The sequence below is a fragment of the Poecilia reticulata genome, linkage group LG5, assembly GCF_000633615.1.
Source record: "Poecilia reticulata strain Guanapo linkage group LG5, Guppy_female_1.0+MT, whole genome shotgun sequence".
Taxonomy (NCBI): domain Eukaryota; kingdom Metazoa; phylum Chordata; class Actinopteri; order Cyprinodontiformes; family Poeciliidae; genus Poecilia; species Poecilia reticulata.
In genome coordinates, this window is record NC_024335.1 from 27,988,816 (window position 1) to 28,005,976 (window position 17,161).

The 17,161-nt window shown below is 41.2% G+C and overlaps 2 protein-coding genes across 9 annotated transcripts in view; one reads left to right on the forward strand and one right to left on the reverse strand.

Annotated features, from left to right (window-relative positions):
* Window positions 1–984: 984 nt before the first annotated feature.
* LOC103465430 (EF-hand and coiled-coil domain-containing protein 1) lies at window positions 985–9,708 on the forward strand. Its single transcript, XM_008410239.2, has 9 exons — window positions 985–2,173; window positions 5,572–5,998; window positions 6,102–6,236; window positions 7,073–7,128; window positions 7,206–7,347; window positions 7,427–7,580; window positions 8,043–8,135; window positions 9,164–9,233; window positions 9,311–9,708. The coding sequence occupies exons 1-9, from the start codon at window positions 1,552–1,554 to the stop codon at window positions 9,481–9,483; spliced, it is 1,872 nt and encodes a 623-aa protein (XP_008408461.1). The 5' UTR covers window positions 985–1,551; the 3' UTR covers window positions 9,484–9,708.
* A 4,992-nt stretch (window positions 9,709–14,700) lies between these two features.
* The window catches only part of slc41a1 (solute carrier family 41 member 1), a 44,157-nt gene continuing 41,696 nt past the window's right edge, over window positions 14,701–17,161 (reverse strand). For all 8 annotated transcript variants that reach the window (XM_008410247.1, XM_008410246.1, XM_008410242.1 and 5 more), the window contains 2 exons: window positions 16,690–16,838; window positions 14,701–15,529 (listed from right to left, as the gene is read on the reverse strand). In XM_008410247.1, coding sequence (XP_008408469.1) covers window positions 15,344–15,529; window positions 16,690–16,838 — 335 coding nt within the window. In that variant the 3' untranslated portion in view covers window positions 14,701–15,343. The remainder of the gene's footprint in view (window positions 15,530–16,689; window positions 16,839–17,161) is intronic.

The window sequence follows — 17,161 nt, forward strand, 5'->3', positions numbered from 1 at the left end:
GTGGAAATTATAGACCCACAAGCTCAGTTAATGCTCCTGAGGAACGTCACCTTTTGTCTGTAACATGCTAAAAGTCCTGTCACCTAACTGTAACTGTGAAAGGGGCCTGGGGTCAGAGTTCAGGTATTATTGGAGCTTTTGGAATCCTTCCAGCTGCTCAGCATAAACCAGAGAGAACAATCATCCAGTCATGCAACAGCCCAACAAACCAGAGCCATGCTGAGTGGTGCAGCTCTGGAACATGACATAACTTACACCTTAGTCATGGTAAGTCCATGACTTAAATATGCTTACCATGGTAAGTATGGTAAGTCATGCAAGTGTGTCAGCACAACACTTGACACAGACCATAAAGTCTGATTTGGATTCTATCAAATCCAAAAAGAAAAAAATATATGTAAACCTCTGAAGAAATAATTTAGGGCATGGCAGGTGATGGCGTGACAGTCCTCAGTGGCCATCACAGGTTCAAGTCCTTCATCGCATGTCGTCTCCTCTCTCGTGACCTTCTGACCTCTCCACTGACTGGTAAACAAAAACCGCGGGAATAAAAAAAAAGAAAGGTAAGGTCATGAAAACGAAAGATGCAACTGATATCAGACCGACTTTATGCAGCATGAACATGATCTCATGGTCATCTTTATGAAAATATAGGATTTTTATTTTCATTTTTATTTTCAACCCTCACTGAAAATAAAAACCATACAACTTCATACATTTTCATTCATTCATTCAAACAGTGAGTTGGTGTAATGCAACTCTTTATTAATGATTTTAATGTCTGTCGCTGGCTTTCACAGTCGTCGTAGAAATGTTGTGATGATTTGGTGTTTTTGTGATGTAAAGCACTTTGAACTGCCTTGTTGCTGAAATCCATCCATTTTCTTCCACTCTGACCCCACTGGGGTCAGGACGGTGCTGCTGTCCTGCCTCCAGCTGTCAACGGGTGAGAGGTGGGTCACCCTGGACAGGTCGCCAGTCTGTCATAGGGCCTTGTTGCCGAAATGTGCCATACAAATAAACTTGATAAAAAAAAAAGAAAGAAAAAAGTGGACCCTGTCAGCCCAGCATGCAGGATGTGAGTCAGAAAGGTGCAAAGCCTCGGCTGAATGTTGGATCCAGACAGGTGCCACCAAATGCCTTCAACCTCTACAGATCCTACTGTAAGAACCCATCACCATGGAAACCTGAGGATTGACTCACTGCTCTATTGACTCTATTGTCTTGTTCTCCCTCTGGACTTTTAGATGTTTTTTTCTCTCTGGATTAGATGATATTCGACCCGCTTTGGTAACAGGGATCAAACAAGCAGCTCTGAACGCTTTATTGGTCCTGCGGTTGGAGTGTGCACACAAAGGGTGGGGTCGGAGCTGCCTTTTTTTTTTTTTTTTTTCCACCCACAGGGATCAAATCTGAACTTTAAGAGCCGCAGGAGGAAATCGAAGTTGAGCTGAGGCCCCCGGAAACACGGCATTTGAGATGCGTTTGAGAGCCCCGGTCTGCGGGTCAAGTCGCTTTTAAGATTGACCCGTGCGGTGAGTGAGTGCAGCCATGCGGCGCACCGCCTTGGCGCTTCCACGCGTCCAGCCCTCTCCGCGGGCGGCGCGTAAAAGCGAGTGGCTCCGCAGCGCCCTGGACCATCACCACTGCCCCGATCCGGCAGCCGAGAACGAAATCGTCGTCCTCGCCACCGGAATCGACCAGTACCTGCAGGAGGTCTTCCACCACCTGGCCCACCCCAGCCAGGACGACACAGTGTCCGGGGAGGACTTCGCCGCTCTCTGCGCCGTGCTGGGACTTCCCGGAGCTCAAAGGACGCCGGAAGCGGAGGATGGAAGCGGCGGTGGCGGAGCGGAGCAGCAGCCGCAGCAGCAGCAGCCGTGTGAGGAGTTCGCGGATGTTTGTTCAGGTTTACCCGAGCGGCTTTCGTTTAGAGACTTTCACTCGCGGCTCTGCGGGTGTTTCCGACTGCGCAGTGCGCCGGGAGTCAGCGGGGGTCGCGCCTGGCGTCTGCCGGTTTCCGAGGACACGGAGCTGGTGGAGAGGCAGATCCGACTCCGGTGGCCCCGGGTCCGGCGGAGGAAGTGTGTCAGTTTTGACCTGGATCGAGATCAGACCGGAACCAGGAGCAGATCCGTGAAAAGCGGAGCCCGGGAGGAACTCCGTGAGCAAGGTATGCTCCCTACAGGAGACCTGTTGGGGTTTTAAACGGATGATCTTGGCTCCTGTCAAAATAATAACTCTTGTACTTAAAAAAACAAACACACGCACACACACACACAAAAACACATTTAGCTAAATGTGGTTTACGTTTATTTGGATTTTATGTGGCAGCACATGATTTAACAAATTTGTTCCAAATAATCTAAATAAATAAATAAATAAATACTAAATCGGAAAAGTGTGGCAGGATTCATATAGAAGTATTCACGCTCCCGGGAGACTTTTTAGGGAATGTCTCTGTTCTTCAGAGTGAGTTTGTTTACCCATGATTATTATTATTCATAACTCAGCTCCAGTTCAGGCTGTTTGGATGAAGAACTGCTGTGAACTTCAGTGTTCAAGTCCTCCAGTTGAATTTAGGTGTGGACTTTGACTGGGCCGTTCTAACAGTTCTATATTATTTAATGTGAATAAAGGTGTGTCGTACTACATATTGGTATCACAACGATTCCAAGTAAATATAGGACCAATACTGATATGATACTTAATATTTAAGTTTGGTATATTATCAAACTTCTGACCTTTAGGTGTTTTGTACGATTTTTAAAAATTATTTCATTAATTCATATTTTAAAATAATATAAGAATTATAATTTTTTTCTGATTTGAAGATTGTTAACATTTCATTTTTCCTTTGGGCTTAATAAAGTATTTTTTAGTGTGAGTTTTGAATTTATAGAATTTGGACAAAGCTTCTGAACACAGAATGCTTTAATAACATTTTAACAAGAGCAGCAGAGACTAGTAAAACAAAACTAATTTGTGTGCATTTCCCCCCCCTAAATACATAAACTGCAAAAGAAAATCAAAAGAGAATCTGTTCCGATACTGATACCGACTTGGTCTCAATATTATTGATATTTTGAGTTGATTAGTTGTCTTCCAAAGTAACTGGTTGCAGTGTATTTTTTATTTAGGGGTATCAGAGTACAGTGTTTGTGTCACTTTGAAATTCATTAGCAAAAATAAATAAATGAATATGTTATGCATGACTTTGTGGTGAGTCACATGAAATCCCACCTGAACACACAGTGACGTTTGAGGTTGGAACCTGACGAAATCTGTGCAGGTTTTGGGAGGGATGGAACATTTAGCGACTGTTGCACCTCACAAGCCCGCAGGAAATTCTAGATTTAACTTCTAATTCCCTATAATTTCGTTGCATCAACAGCATTCCACAGACAGAGCTGTGAAAGCTGTGGGCTAATAGAAGGAGACAGAATTTATGAGCACCTATTTGTTCAGCCTGTTTCCTCTCTTGTTCCTTTCTCTCATTTTATTTCTGGATCCTTCACTTGTTTCTTTGTTTTTAATCACATAAAGATCATTTAGGAGCAGAAACTTCAAGTCTGACAGTGTGATCCGGTAAACATACGGAAGCCTCTGTCATCAAAAGGAGTCAGACCAGTCAGCTGGCATGAGGTGTCATTTGTGAAGTTACAGTTAAAAATGAACAGCAATCATTTGGGTTATTTTTTAGCTTGTTACAAGAAAAAAAAAAACTTCCCTTCATTTCTCAAAGTCATATTTTCATCATTCACCATTTATAAATGTCACAGTTTAAAACTGAATAATTATTTAGCAAGCTAAATATTTAGCCTCAAACTAAGTATTTCATTTGGAAGCTAAATGTTTAGCTAATATGCAAATTCATTTCATTTACTTTGTAAGGTAAATATTTAGTTTATTTTGCAAAAAAACTACACACTTAGCTCCAAACTACATATTTCAATAGCAAGTTAAATATTTAGCAACGTGTCATTACCAAACATTACTAAATTAAAAGGCCTTTTTATAGACAATTTGTGATTTTCAAATTTTCTGAAAAACTGTAGAACATGCTTTTAGGTACAGGCTGTCTGCATCCTTAAAAAGTCATCCAAAGTCTTAAACTAACGTATCAAATATTAAGGCTTAAAATGTCTTAATTTAATCGGAGACAAAAAAAGTTGGCTTTTGAGACGTTAATCACAGGTCTTCAGGTTTGTCGTGGCAGGACTGTTCGGTGTGGCAAAGATTCCCCCAGAAAACTTGCTAAGCCTGGTGGTTGGGCTGCGGCAGTCATTAATCCTGCAGTCCGTTGTGTTTGAGTTAAAAAATGTTTAAAGTTGAAACGGAAATTTGAAAATATCACTTGATAGCTATGTGTTAGCAACAGACTGGCGACCTGTCCAGGGTGACCCCGCCTCTCGCCCGGAACGTTAGCTGGAGATGGGCACCAGCAGCCCTCCTGACCCCACTGAGGGACAAGGGTGTAAAGAAAAGGCATGGATGGATGGAACTATGTGTTATTGAAAGATTGGAAGATTAATACCTGAATACCAACTATAAAGTCTCAAAAAATGCAAACATTTTAAAAAGATTTAAATAAATAAGCACAAGTAAAACCTGGTGGCCCGCCAGGCTTATAATACACTGGGGGAAACTTGGTGTCATATATTCTCATTTATGCATCTTCTTTTATTCCCGCAAGACTTCTCTGTCAAGCAGAAGTTTGATTTGATTGCAGACATTGTCATTATGTTCTGTCTCAAGGTGGCTCACGTTTCTAGCTGCTAATGTACCTTTGCATCTAGTAATAGTATTTTTGCATCTATTATGGATAAATGCAAATTCATCGTCAGTTGCTTTCGCTACTGCCTCACTTTTGTTGAATCCATCTCACAAGGTTAGGTGGATTCTGTGCAAAAAAAACCATCTCCAAACTTTTAGGCTCGACACTGAGGGGAGAGCAAAACTCACTTCTTGCTATGATTGATTGTAACACAGCAGGATCCCCCAACAAACCGTTGTATTTGGAGTTGTCTCTGTCTTAAATTTCATCTTAAATTTTGTGTTAAGTTTCATTTAAGGGCTGACTTTAGCTTTGTGGATAGAGTAGTGGTCTTGTGATCGGAAGGTTGTAGGTTTGATTTCAGCTTTCTCTGGTCACATCCTGACTTCCCCTGAGCAAAGCACTGAACCCCAAGGTGCAAAAGAGTGAATGTGATATATAAGTTCAGTCTGTTCACCGTTTAGAAGTTTGACTTGTTGAAACCTTCAGGATTGAAGGTATCTTTTATGTGTAATGAAACTTTGAGTTTTTTTAAAATTGAGTTGCTGAATAATTCAACTTCCCAGTGATGTTACAATTTAGTCTTATACCAGTTGCAGTTATTTTGTAAATAATTAGAAAAAAGCATAAGTACTTCAGTCAGTAATGAAGTGTTCAGTTTTCTTTCATTTTTAAAATGTATGAATTGCTTTTATTGGACAGTCATGGTGGTAGCTCCATTTTTTTTTTTTAAGTGAAATTACTTTATGCTGACTTATGGTGACCTTGAACTCTTAACCCGGCGTCTTGTCCAGATGAGGTCGGCGCTCTCAGGGAGCTGGTTGAGGACCTGCGCTCTGCTCTGCAGGGGAGCGACGCTCGCTGTCTGGCCCTGGAGGTGGCCCTCAGACGGGAGAGGAGCCGGACCCCTGCCGGCACTTGCAGCCACGGTGCCACCCTTTCCATTCCCACACCCTGCGGCGCGCTCACGCAGCGGAAACTGGGACAATCCGACAGACCTAAAAGCCAGCCTGACGGGACAAGGAAGGGCCCCATGAGGTGGGACATCAGAGACCCCCTGCTGAGGGAGCTGAAATTGATTCGGTCATCACGTGACGGGCAGTTAGAGGAGGCCATCAAATTCAATGAGTGTTTGGAGGAAGAGCTGCAGTGGGCGTACCAGGAAGTTCGGAAGCTGCAGGGGTTGGAGTCGTCCCTGAGGAGGGAGAACAACCAGATCAGGTGCTGTAAATATTCAGAAATGTAAAAAAAATAATTAAAAAAAAAAAAGTGTATTTTTTGTGTGGATTTATTGGAAATTTGTGACGATCTGTGATGCTGACAGGAGGCGGGCGGAGGAAGCCAGAGAGGCTCTCAACGTGGGGCTGCAGAGGGTCCGGCTGATCCAGGAACAGGCCCAGTTGGTGCCGCAGCTCCAGTCTAAGATCACCCAGCTGGAGACGGAGCTGCTGCGGTACAGGTACAGCGCCGGGTTTGGTCGGGTGAGCAGGAGAGTTCTGTGTCTGGGCGTGTTTCAGGATCCAGTTACACTTCATTTGCCTCTGTCCTTTTCTGACTTCTACAAGTCCTCACTCCTTGAAACCAACATAAAAACACGGTGCTCACCGCCTCGCACCCAGTTCAATGCTTCATCTAAATCTGTCTTTAATGTCACTGCTACTAACAAAAACCAAACAAAATAAATATGATTCTTAGCCCAGTGTGGATGGAGGTGATGGGGGAGGAAGTAAAGCCTGGTGGGCTGCCAGGCTTATAATATACTGACAGAAATCCTGCTAGACTTGTTCGTTGTCCCTCATTTTTGCTGAATCAATTCATAAGGCTTATTTTACACGTCATTTTTCAAAAATGATAATGATGGCACACAGTATATTCAATTTTATTTCATTTTTATTCGGCTCAACAAGCTGAACAGAGAATCCACACGACACATCAAGCAGATGAATGAAACTCACTTTTTCTCCTCAGTGACAGTGGTTGTGTTTTTATGAATGATTCGTTTGCTGTGGCCTGACAGCCTCACAACGTCCTCCTGATCCTCATGAACCTGATTTTGCACACCGGCTTGTGTGTAATTAAATATTTCAGGGTTTTTGTTGTTAAACTGGAAGATAAAATCTCTCTGGTTCTGCTGCTACACTGGAGACTTCAGCCAAAGGTTTTGAAATCAGGGAACATTTCTCCAACAGAAGTGATCAGAAATCGGCAAGACTCTGAAAGATCGATGCGTTATGTCAAAAATTATTTTGCCCTTCCCCACTAAATGGTCGTTGTCGTTGTTTCTGTCTCCGGCAGAATCGGCTGCACCTGCCTCTCTGAGAGCCAGTCGAGTCAACCTGAGGACCCGAGTGGTGAGACAGCTGGAGTACCGTGGACAGCTACAGACACGGCATGCCTGAAGGTTCAACTCCAGCTCATTCTTTCCCAGATGCAGAGGGTCTGCAGCGGGCGGTGGAAGGGAGAGCCGCCTCTGACGAAGAGGAAGACGACGGGAGTCTGAAGAAGACGGGAAACTGTTGCTCCTCACAGGAGAAGAGCGTCGTCTCACGCGGTCCTGGCTGCGGCGAAGGGTCTGTCACCATCCTGCTCTGTTGTTCATCACCGAATGTTTGTGTAGAGAGGGATCCAATGCCACCTGTGATCTTCCAGATGTCAGAACAAAACGGCCGGTCATCTTCTCTCCCTGAGTCGCTTGGAGCTCCGAAAGCGCCCCGGCTCTGCTGCAGACAGCACAGACTGCTGCAGCAGAACGGGGCCAAAGCAAGGGGAGAAAAACGGATGTGGACACTTTGGAAAGATAAAGGCAAGTGGTTATTACCTAAAGTCAGATAAAAACCAGACCTAGGCAAAAGTATTGATTACAATAAACCTAAATATGGTTGACTGTCCTTTTTTCTTCTTCATTACAGCACTCTTTGTTAGCTGTAGCATTTTAACCAGTAAAATATCCAAACATAATTGTATCTATTAAGGGCAGTCACGATTTGTTCAGTATGCCAGATCTATTACTGGTATTCTGCATTTGCATGCATGACCTTCAGAGTATGATATTACCATCACAACCTGATCCCAATTAGCATTATCAGAGCTATTTATGCTAAATAGCTCTGATAATGATGTCATTAAGCATAACAATGACTACAAAACAGGACATTATTAGGGATGGAAAGAATAAGTATTTGAAGTTCAAGATAATTTACAACTTTAACTGTGACCAACAATGAGTAGGACACAGAGCGGTGTGTGTGTGTGTGTGTCTTTACAGAGGCCTGAGGACGAGGCGGAGAAGACGCGTCTGTCTCTGCTGGAGGACAAACTCACAGATTCACTCACTCTGCTGCTACAGCTGCGCAACACGGTGCTCACACACGCACACCCTAACTCACTATCCCACAGGGAGGGAAGGAGATGTGCTTCATGCAGTTTCACAGCGCCATCTAGTGTTTGACCTGCCTGTTCACTTCCTGTTGCTTTCCATTTGGGTCATTTCAGTTCTTCCAGATATACAGTAGTGGCTCTTTTAAATGAGGTCAACTGGTTGTCTTGTGCATTTGTACATAAGGAACAGCATACAAAGGTGAGAGAATGCCTAATGTTGAAACTTTGTGCATTAGGTGCAAGACGTTAGGGTTAAGGGTGACCCTGAATGGCAAATGACCGTTACCAAGTGCCATCCAGCATCTTTGCGCCGCTCTCTGGAACGCCAGGTTAACACTGCAAGTGTTTGAAATTGTTGGCCGATTTTCAAAACCTGAGAGACGAGACATACGATGACAAAAAGAACTTAAGTATGACAGGTTTGGTCGTGTGTGTGGTGTTGAGACACAAGGCAAGAGCAACACACAAACCAAATTGACAGACCAACATTCAGTCTCAGAAAACCTCTCAAGACCAAACATGAATTCAGAGTAAACAGAAATGGCAGATAAAGCAATGGCGATAGTTTGTAGACTATCTTTAACAAGAGAAAGAAACAACACAACAATGTCTCTGATGTTTGGTTTGTCTCTGTGTTCCCATTAACTCGCTTTCTGATTGGCTACTCGGCACATGGAACAGGCAGCATTGTCATTTGTCCTCGGGGAACACGACACACAGTTATAATATCAGGCCAAGACAATCCGACATGACGAACGTCCCAGATTTAAGATTGGAGAGGTTCCGACATCCTTCCGAGTGGACCGGATCGCTCTCAACACACACACACACACACACACACAGGAGGATAATAAGATTCAGAGCAATTTCGATAAATGGAAGGGGAAACCGGGAGCTCAGTGCATCACTCTTATCAGTCCATTCAGATTACTGATTACAATTTGTCAGCCTCTTCCGTCTGTTCTTTGATCCGCATCATTCAATCAGACTCTTTGGATTTTCCCTTAGAATGTGTCACGCAAAGTCCTGGAGAAAATGGTGGTGGGCAGTCTCGGTGTCCGCAGCAAAGCTGAAGCTGGTATGTCTGCTCTGCACTCGGTTCTTTTCCTGTTCTAGTGTTGCTCATTTGTTAAACCTTTTTGTTGACCTGTGAAGGTCAACCCCAGGCCCTGCAGGTCACTGGCGCTGACAGCCTCAGCATCCACTTGACCCCTAGCGACCTTCCCAAAGGGGAGGACGAGGGAGGAGGGCAGAATGGAGAAAAACATCTGCATCCACCTTCAGGATGTCAAACAAACAATATGAACTCTCTGCTCATCTCTGGTTAACAAGCTGACCTCTGTCATTCCTGTTTTATACCGTTTACCTTAAATACGCCTACTTAACCCAAACTGCTATTTTACATGTATTTAATTTAAATAATATTTACATTGAGCACTTGTGTAGAAATAAAGAGTTCTAATGATGTACATGTATGCATTTTGGGTTTCTGAACTTCATTGTAACCTACCTCAGTCATTGGCTGCTCAGTCAATAAAGCAGATCTACTTATATAATTGTGTCGATGTGCTTCTTGTGGAAACCAAGTGTAGGTCAATATATCAACTAGCTAATGAATATTTTACGTTTTCAAAACATTAGCTCAAAGTAGAAAAGTAAAATAAGCTGATGACATGGTGGCCTCCAACAGAGTCAGCAGGGCTGTAAGGATGAGGCGGGTCTTTAACCACATGTTGCCCAGTTATGGGGACTGAGTCTCCAGCCAACCAGCAGACGGGCTCAGAGTGACTAGTTCTGTTGTTATGATCAGATCTGTTACCAGGATGAACGGATCTCCTGAATGTCTCCAACAGATTTCTTGAGGTACAATAAATGTTACCAAAGAACATTTGCAGATCATACAGCTCATTACAGCTAAAACAAATCTAAGGTCAGTCAAAAGAATAACTCAAACTTAGCATAACTCTTCAAAGAGGTATGCTCCAACAGCTTTTAAGCAGCACAGGTGTGTCTCTCTTCTGCTGCTCTGCTCTGCTGAGGAGACAAACCAGGAAGACGTGAGTGCTTGTTCCAATTAACGGTTGAATTGTTGCAAGTTAACCCAACAAAAATGTAAGGGAGCTATATTATCTTTGATCAGAATCTGCATTTCAAGAATGTTTTTCCAAATGTCTAAACAACTATAAATATAGAACTGAAACAACAAAACACATGGTCTGTATATCAAATACCACATAAAACGACATCGATAATCCCATCTTGTGATGATGGCTTTCATCACAAAGTACAATGGACCAAATACAGAGCGTGCCGTCTGCTCCAAGGAGAATAACTATAATGCCAGCGCAGGGATCCTGATCAGGATCATGGATCTGACAAAAAAAAACAACCCAAACACAACAACTGTATGAAATAATATAGTCATTTATTTATTTCCAGCAAATTACAATGTCCTGCAGAGAGAAAGCCTTCCTCCTGCCTCACAGAAGGGGGGCTTTTTAGAAGACAAACATGTAAAAGACATCAGACATTACAAGACTGCATTTGTCTACATCAGTATTCCCTAAAGGCAGCGCAGTGGACGGGTGGACATTACGGTTCTACAGCTCAGTCTGGCTGAGGATGCCTTCGGCCTGTCAGTGGGATTCCCCATCAGGGCTCAATAGTTTAAAGCACTTGGTTATAGAAAGGAGAAGCTGGGTGGTTGGTGAGTGTTATTAGATTGCTTTTGGAACAATGTCTACTTTCTATCTTGGAAGCTCACTTCTAGTGTTTCCCAGATTTCTGCTGTGCCACATGAACAAAAATCGACGGTCACAGCTCTGCTATCCGTTGCCGCAATCATTTTCACATTCACACATTGCAATAATCACACTGTACATCATTTATTTATCCAAGCTAATTGAACAAACGCTATACGGTGGCTTACATAACTACTCTAAGAGCTGAGCTTGGCTCTGACAGATTAAGACCGTCTCATTTCATCGACGGATGCGTTCCTCATTTCAGGAGGGGCATTTCTGTATGTAATCTGTTCATGTAACGACTCCTATTAGTACCACAATGTTGGCCAATAGCCATTTGCAGATAGGAAATCTGACAACACTGATGACAAACGGACTTAGCCAAAAGAAAATGACAAAATAAACAACCTTACATACAGAATAAATATAGTATGTACAATTTGCTTTGTGTGCTTCTAAAAAATAAATAGATGTAGCATTTCTTGCCTTTTTATAGAAGTATACACAACTTTTCGTTGAAGTAGAGAAAGAATGCTGGCACCGGTTTGATAAAGAGTGTCAAAGGTACAAACTGACAGAGATAGATGGAAGGATGAAAAGCCAAAGGCAAAGTGGCAGCTATCTCTCTGGGTGGGCAATTTGAATCCGGAAAACAAGTTCTTTATGTAAGTTAAGCCTTGCAGTGCCATCTGGTGGTGGATTTGCTAACTACAGTACATCGAAGCATTTGAATGGCACAGAAAAAGGTTGTTCTTTGTTTAAACTGGTTGTATGCTCGATTTCATTTAAGAACACAAAATCATCTCAGAGATAAAAAGATTAGGACAAAGATATGGAATACAATAAAAAAAAATAAACTAAAATAAAATAACCAAGCTCAAAACACCTGGTATTAAAAACAAAAAATCTTTAAGACCACAAAGCAAAGGATTTTTAACAATTAAAATACATTTTTGTACATCCGCACTATGTGCTCTGTTTGTGCTTTTTACTGGCCCCGTAAAAAAAAAAAAAAAAACAACAATTAAAAGTAAAACATCACATGACACTTTCTCCTCTGCCATAATTTCTACTTGGAAGCCTGTCCAAATAGAAAACAACCATAAGCCATTAAAGACAGGAAGAGCTGATCTGATGACACGCAGTTTGTGTAGGGTGGTGGGAAGAAGAATATATATGCCAACGTGAAACAGTAAAACACTGGTGAAGATACTAAACAGACGAATGTTAGCAGATCCTATTTATGTTTTAGACGAGGAAAAAACAAAACAAAAACACACACAACAAAAAAATGGCACTGTTCTTAGAATTGGACAACAAAAATATCAGCTTTTATTTATTTAACTGTGCATTACTGAGTTAAATAAATAAAATGTTACTTCACTATCACTGGTTTCTTCTTGTAAGTTCTTTGCATAAATAATCAGTATCTTTTATGTGTCAAAATGTATTATATTCTATAAAAACAGGTTTATTTTTGACAACATGAATTGCTAACGACTTAGCATTGTTGAAAAAAGTCCCCCAGTTTGGAGTTCTGAGTTGTTACATTTTATAATGTACCCTCATGTTAGCATGTTGGGTAGTGTGACATCACCTTAGCAGAAACAATGTTGAAAGAGGTAAAAGTTTTCTAAAAAATAAAATACCCAGCTGCTATATCATTTACTTCTAGCCGTCTTGCAGTCTTTTAGTAGTCTAAAATCCATCTTTTATATTGCTAAGAGCTTTATCGCAGCAGAAGGAATTATCATAGTCTACATAGAGCAACATGAGCTATGTTAGCTAGCTCGTTGCTGGACTCTTCCTTTGTTCCCGTAGCACAGTAAAGCTATTTCAGGCAATTTCATTGGAGCGAATGGATTTAGCGAAGAGTAGCCATTTTATCAGCTGGTGTTTCAAACAAAAGCTACAAAAAAATTAAATGTTGCTCATTTTGAGAATTCAAAAACAAAGGGCAAAACCAAAATTTAAACTAGCCAAAAGCTAATACAAGATTCTCACGGTACGATAACCTTAAATAAAAATGCATCGTTTCACTGTAATTAGATCATTTTAAAGTGAAATGATCCATTTGCTTTTGTTTAAACATTTTAGCTAAAATTTACTTTGACAGCTGAAGTTTTAAAACAGTGTTGTTTTAAAAAAAAAGTTATGTCAGGCTTACTTAGTGCAGATTTTAATTGCCTGTTACTTACGTGATTGTAGATTTCCAGCTCTGCATTTCTCCTTGCTCTATACAACAGAAGAACTTTAAGCACACTTACGGTTTCTCTGGTATCATAAGAACTTTAAGCCATAGCAACAGTACGATGAGAAATCTTTGTGGTTTTGAAACGGTTACTTTCTAAAAACTTAGGTCTGCTTTGATACTGATGACCAGCCCATGCCTGACCAAATTACTTAAGAGTAAAAAATTGACTAAAAAAAAAAAAAACCTAATAAGTATGCCGCCAACATTGGCCTATGTTTCCATACAGAATATAAACTCTTTCATCTGCTGTCAAACTGATGAACCACTGTCAGCATGTCCAGCAATTTAAGAAAGGCACGATTAAACACCCAGATCTACGGAAACGTTTTAACTGCCAGAGCAGGGAAATAATTTTAGGAGCACTATCTGGTTACAATGAGAACGTTTCTCGCTTTGATGAGAAAATTTCTTGTTTTAGCAAGATGTAAGCTACAATAAGAAAGTTACCCAATTTAACGAGAAGAAAAAATATGCTCCTCTTACAAATTACAACTTGCTAAAAAGGCCTGAAAGGGCTCACTGATTTTCCTTCCAGCTGTTTCCTCTAGATATTTAAAAGAGGTGTTGCCTCACTGTTATGACCTTTATTGCTTAAAAGAGAAGATATTTTGGTTTTAATGAGATATTAAGCTCATCATAATGAGTTTTGCATCTTGCCATAACAATATCTTTTTCCCATTTATGAAGGAGATATTGCCTATGAATTTATTTCCAAGCTCTGGCAGTTAAACGCTCCCATCAAACTACCTTTGAACCTTGGAGCCCATCACCAAAATGAACTCTGAAGATTAACTTCTATGCATAGCATTGTATTGAGTTTTCTTTGTTTTATAGGATTTCCCTGGCCAAAAAAACAAACAAGGAACCTAGTCTCATAAAAAAGCTTCTTCCCTGATCTTAAGCATTCCACACTAAGCTCTTAGGTGCTCCGACAAAAACATATCCGTGTTTTATCTCAGAAAGGCTGGATTTTTTTCAGAATACAGGCACCAAACACGTGCTGTTCCAATATTTAACCTGCTACTACCTGAACCGGTTTATCATCAAAAAATATAAGCTATTTGTGTGTTTTCTGTCAAGCAGGTGATAAATTAAGTTGATATTACTATTCTAAATATATTTAATACGAGCCTAAACTAGATATAATTGGGAATAAATCTGAATGCTAAATGGCAGCAAAGTGCTGTCAATGTGATCCTTGGTGTGAGTGAAATATGCATCAACAGGCACATGAAGGTAAATTTTACAACAATGAATCTAAAAGGGGTTAAAGATAAACCAGTGGTAGACACTAAGGATGTTGCACGTGCGCGCTCGATATTATTAGGAAAAAGGTGAGAATATTTCTCACTGCACTGAATGAGCAAAACCTTGACGGACTGTCTTCCAATCTGTTAAGTTTTGACATAATTTATGAGGGACAGCAAACACTGGGAGGACATCTTCAAACCAAGACCTGAAATCTGTGCTAAAACATAATTTAGGTCCAGTCCCCTGAAATAAAACCAGAGCCTCGTTCGCTACTGTAATGAAGCATAACAACAAAGAAGAAGAAATGCATTTAACCAAAAACATAAGACATGACTTTACAGTTAAATCAACAGTAGTTGGTGAATAATCGTTCGTTCTAGGCTTGTTTGGATGTGTGGGGTTTTTGTGCTCTTTTTTTTTTTTTGCTACTTTTTTTCTTTAAACAAAAAGGTTTACGTCCCCATTGAAAATAATGAGGACTTGCCGTGCACATAAAACAGATATCAAATCATACCAAATGCATTGCTTGTTAACAATAAGAATATTAATAAAAGTGGTAGGACTCAGGTGTTAAGTACGATTAAGTAGCGTTGGAGCCTGTGAGGCTGGATCTATCATTGGTCAGAGTTTTTTTTTGTGTTTTTTGCATGATGGGGTTGAGATGAAGAGGTCTGTGTTCCGTGGTGACAGCAGGATTTACATGCTGCTGCTGTGCCGACAGTAAAACAGCGTCCTGATATCCTGAAGGTGAGATTCTGCCAAGAACACGTCATCCAGAGCCTTGTGGGAAATCAGCCCTTTTATTGTAGATGTCCACTGTCAGACTCAGGCATACGGGTGATGTTCATCAAGTGTTTTTTTGTTTTTTGCATGCAAGCTTACAGTATGTGAAAGTTTTAGGGTTTTCTTTCTTTTTTTGTGCGTTATGTTTGCATGTATTCAGTTGCCTAAATTGGAGTCTCTGTCCCCGATGAACCAACGCATGTGGAAGCAGAGGGCGAGGAAGCCGGTTCCCAGGAGGTCGCCCAGAGCGGTCAGGTACGGGATGGAGAAGTTGTCGGGGTCCATGCCTCGGCCCCACATCCAGTGAACCATCCAGTCAGCCAGGTACAGGAGGATTGCGACCTGCAGAAGAGACAATTTAAGCGCATTGTGCCTAGGTTCAACAATATGGCACGATCTGCCAAGATGCTAAAGCATTTTTGTGACACAATTACAAAACCTGCATTATTGGAAATCAACCAAAAAATATTATTTTTCTACTTTCAGTTTTTGTAACCAGTGAATTCAATCATTAATGAAACACCAGTTTAAAAATGCTACAATCTATATCCTCCTGCTGGACAAAACCTTTGAAAGCAACAGTAACACCGCAGGACAGACGTGGCCATACTGTTTACGCTCTGGGTAGACGACGTGCGCTCGTTCCGTCCAGCAGAAACAGTAACTTGCTCAATAAGCAACATTCAGCTCTTACAATTTGAACTGGGAGATTGTTGAAATAGAAGGAAATGGAGAAATTACAAGAGGAAATGAAGACGAGGAGGACAAAACGGAGGAAGAACAAAGAGTGGGACAAAAGCTGGTGTTTGTGGATGTGCTGCTTGGAAATGAGAATCTGACATTATGCTTCACAGAGATCCATTTTCTAACCCAAGCTGCTTACAGTTAGCATCATGATTACAATATTTTCTCAGATATATTGAAATGGTGACTTGCAAAACACATAAAGATGCTTCATTGCCACTGAAAACATCCATTTATTATTCTCCAATCTGTTTTGTGTTAGCTTCTGCTAATAGGTCTGGCTCCTGCTAACGTTTTGTTAGTTCCTGGTAATGATCTTAGCTCCTGCTAACGGTGTTAGCTCTAGCTACATAGTGAACAATAGATTACAACCAACCATGCCTGATGGTGATCTTCGTAAGTGAAAAAAAACCAAAAATCACTAAAGTTACACAATTTTTCAAGTTTTTACGCATCACTAACAACAATGTCCAGGTTAACTGGAAAATTCCAACATATTTAGGCCAGCTAGTTCAGCTAATCATGGATCTCTTTAAGGTTTGAAAGATAACAGCAAAGAACATATACAGTTTGACTTCAATAAAGCATAGAATTTTCCATTGCAAATCCAGATAGCTCACTGGACATTAAAAAGACTGTTTTTGTTCAGTCTTCATTTTGATGCAACTTTCATAAACACACTACTTTTGTTTATGACGGACAGAAGGCAGTTATCTGTTTCACAGTGGGATACATTCATGAGGGCAGTGTGTGTGTACCTGCAGAAGAGCAGCTACCAGGTAGAAGGAGATGAAGATGGGGGTCAGGGTGGTGTGACCCCCTCTCAGGGAGTTAATGGTGTAGAGGAAGATGACGTGACCCGGGGCAACCAGGAAGAACAGAACACGGGCAGAGCGAGAGTTCACAGCTGGAGAAGAGAAGGGATAACATGACTGAAGATGGCTTCACGGTCTTTCTGCATTCAGTGAAATACAAACACATTTTGTGCTGTTAGAACCACAACATTCAAATTGAAACATTTTAACATAGACCAACACAGAGGTCAAACCATCATTAACAACATTGTGGATAAAAAAAAGTATTGTGTGTCAAATTATCCTATGTAGCTCACATCTGCACGAGTCTGTGGGGGTGCCACATGTTCGTCCTAAACCTCAATGTTATTTGTCAGTTCACTTTTGTTTAGTTGGCAACTTGGCGCTCTTTCTGTCAGCTACATAACTAAGCAGA

What these genes read in the sequence shown, in the direction of transcription:
- LOC103465430 (XM_008410239.2), top strand. Translation starts at nt 1,552, where the DNA reads ATGCGGCGCACCGCCTTGGCGCTTCCACGCGTCCAGCCCTCTCCGCGG. An exon ending in GGAGGAACTCCGTGAGCAAG is followed by an intron (nt 2,174 to 5,571) that starts GTATGCTCCCTA and finishes CGTCTTGTCCAG; the next exon opens with ATGAGGTCGGCGCTCTCAGG. An exon ending in CCGCAGCAAAGCTGAAGCTG is followed by an intron (nt 9,234 to 9,310) that starts GTATGTCTGCTC and finishes TGACCTGTGAAG; the next exon opens with GTCAACCCCAGGCCCTGCAG.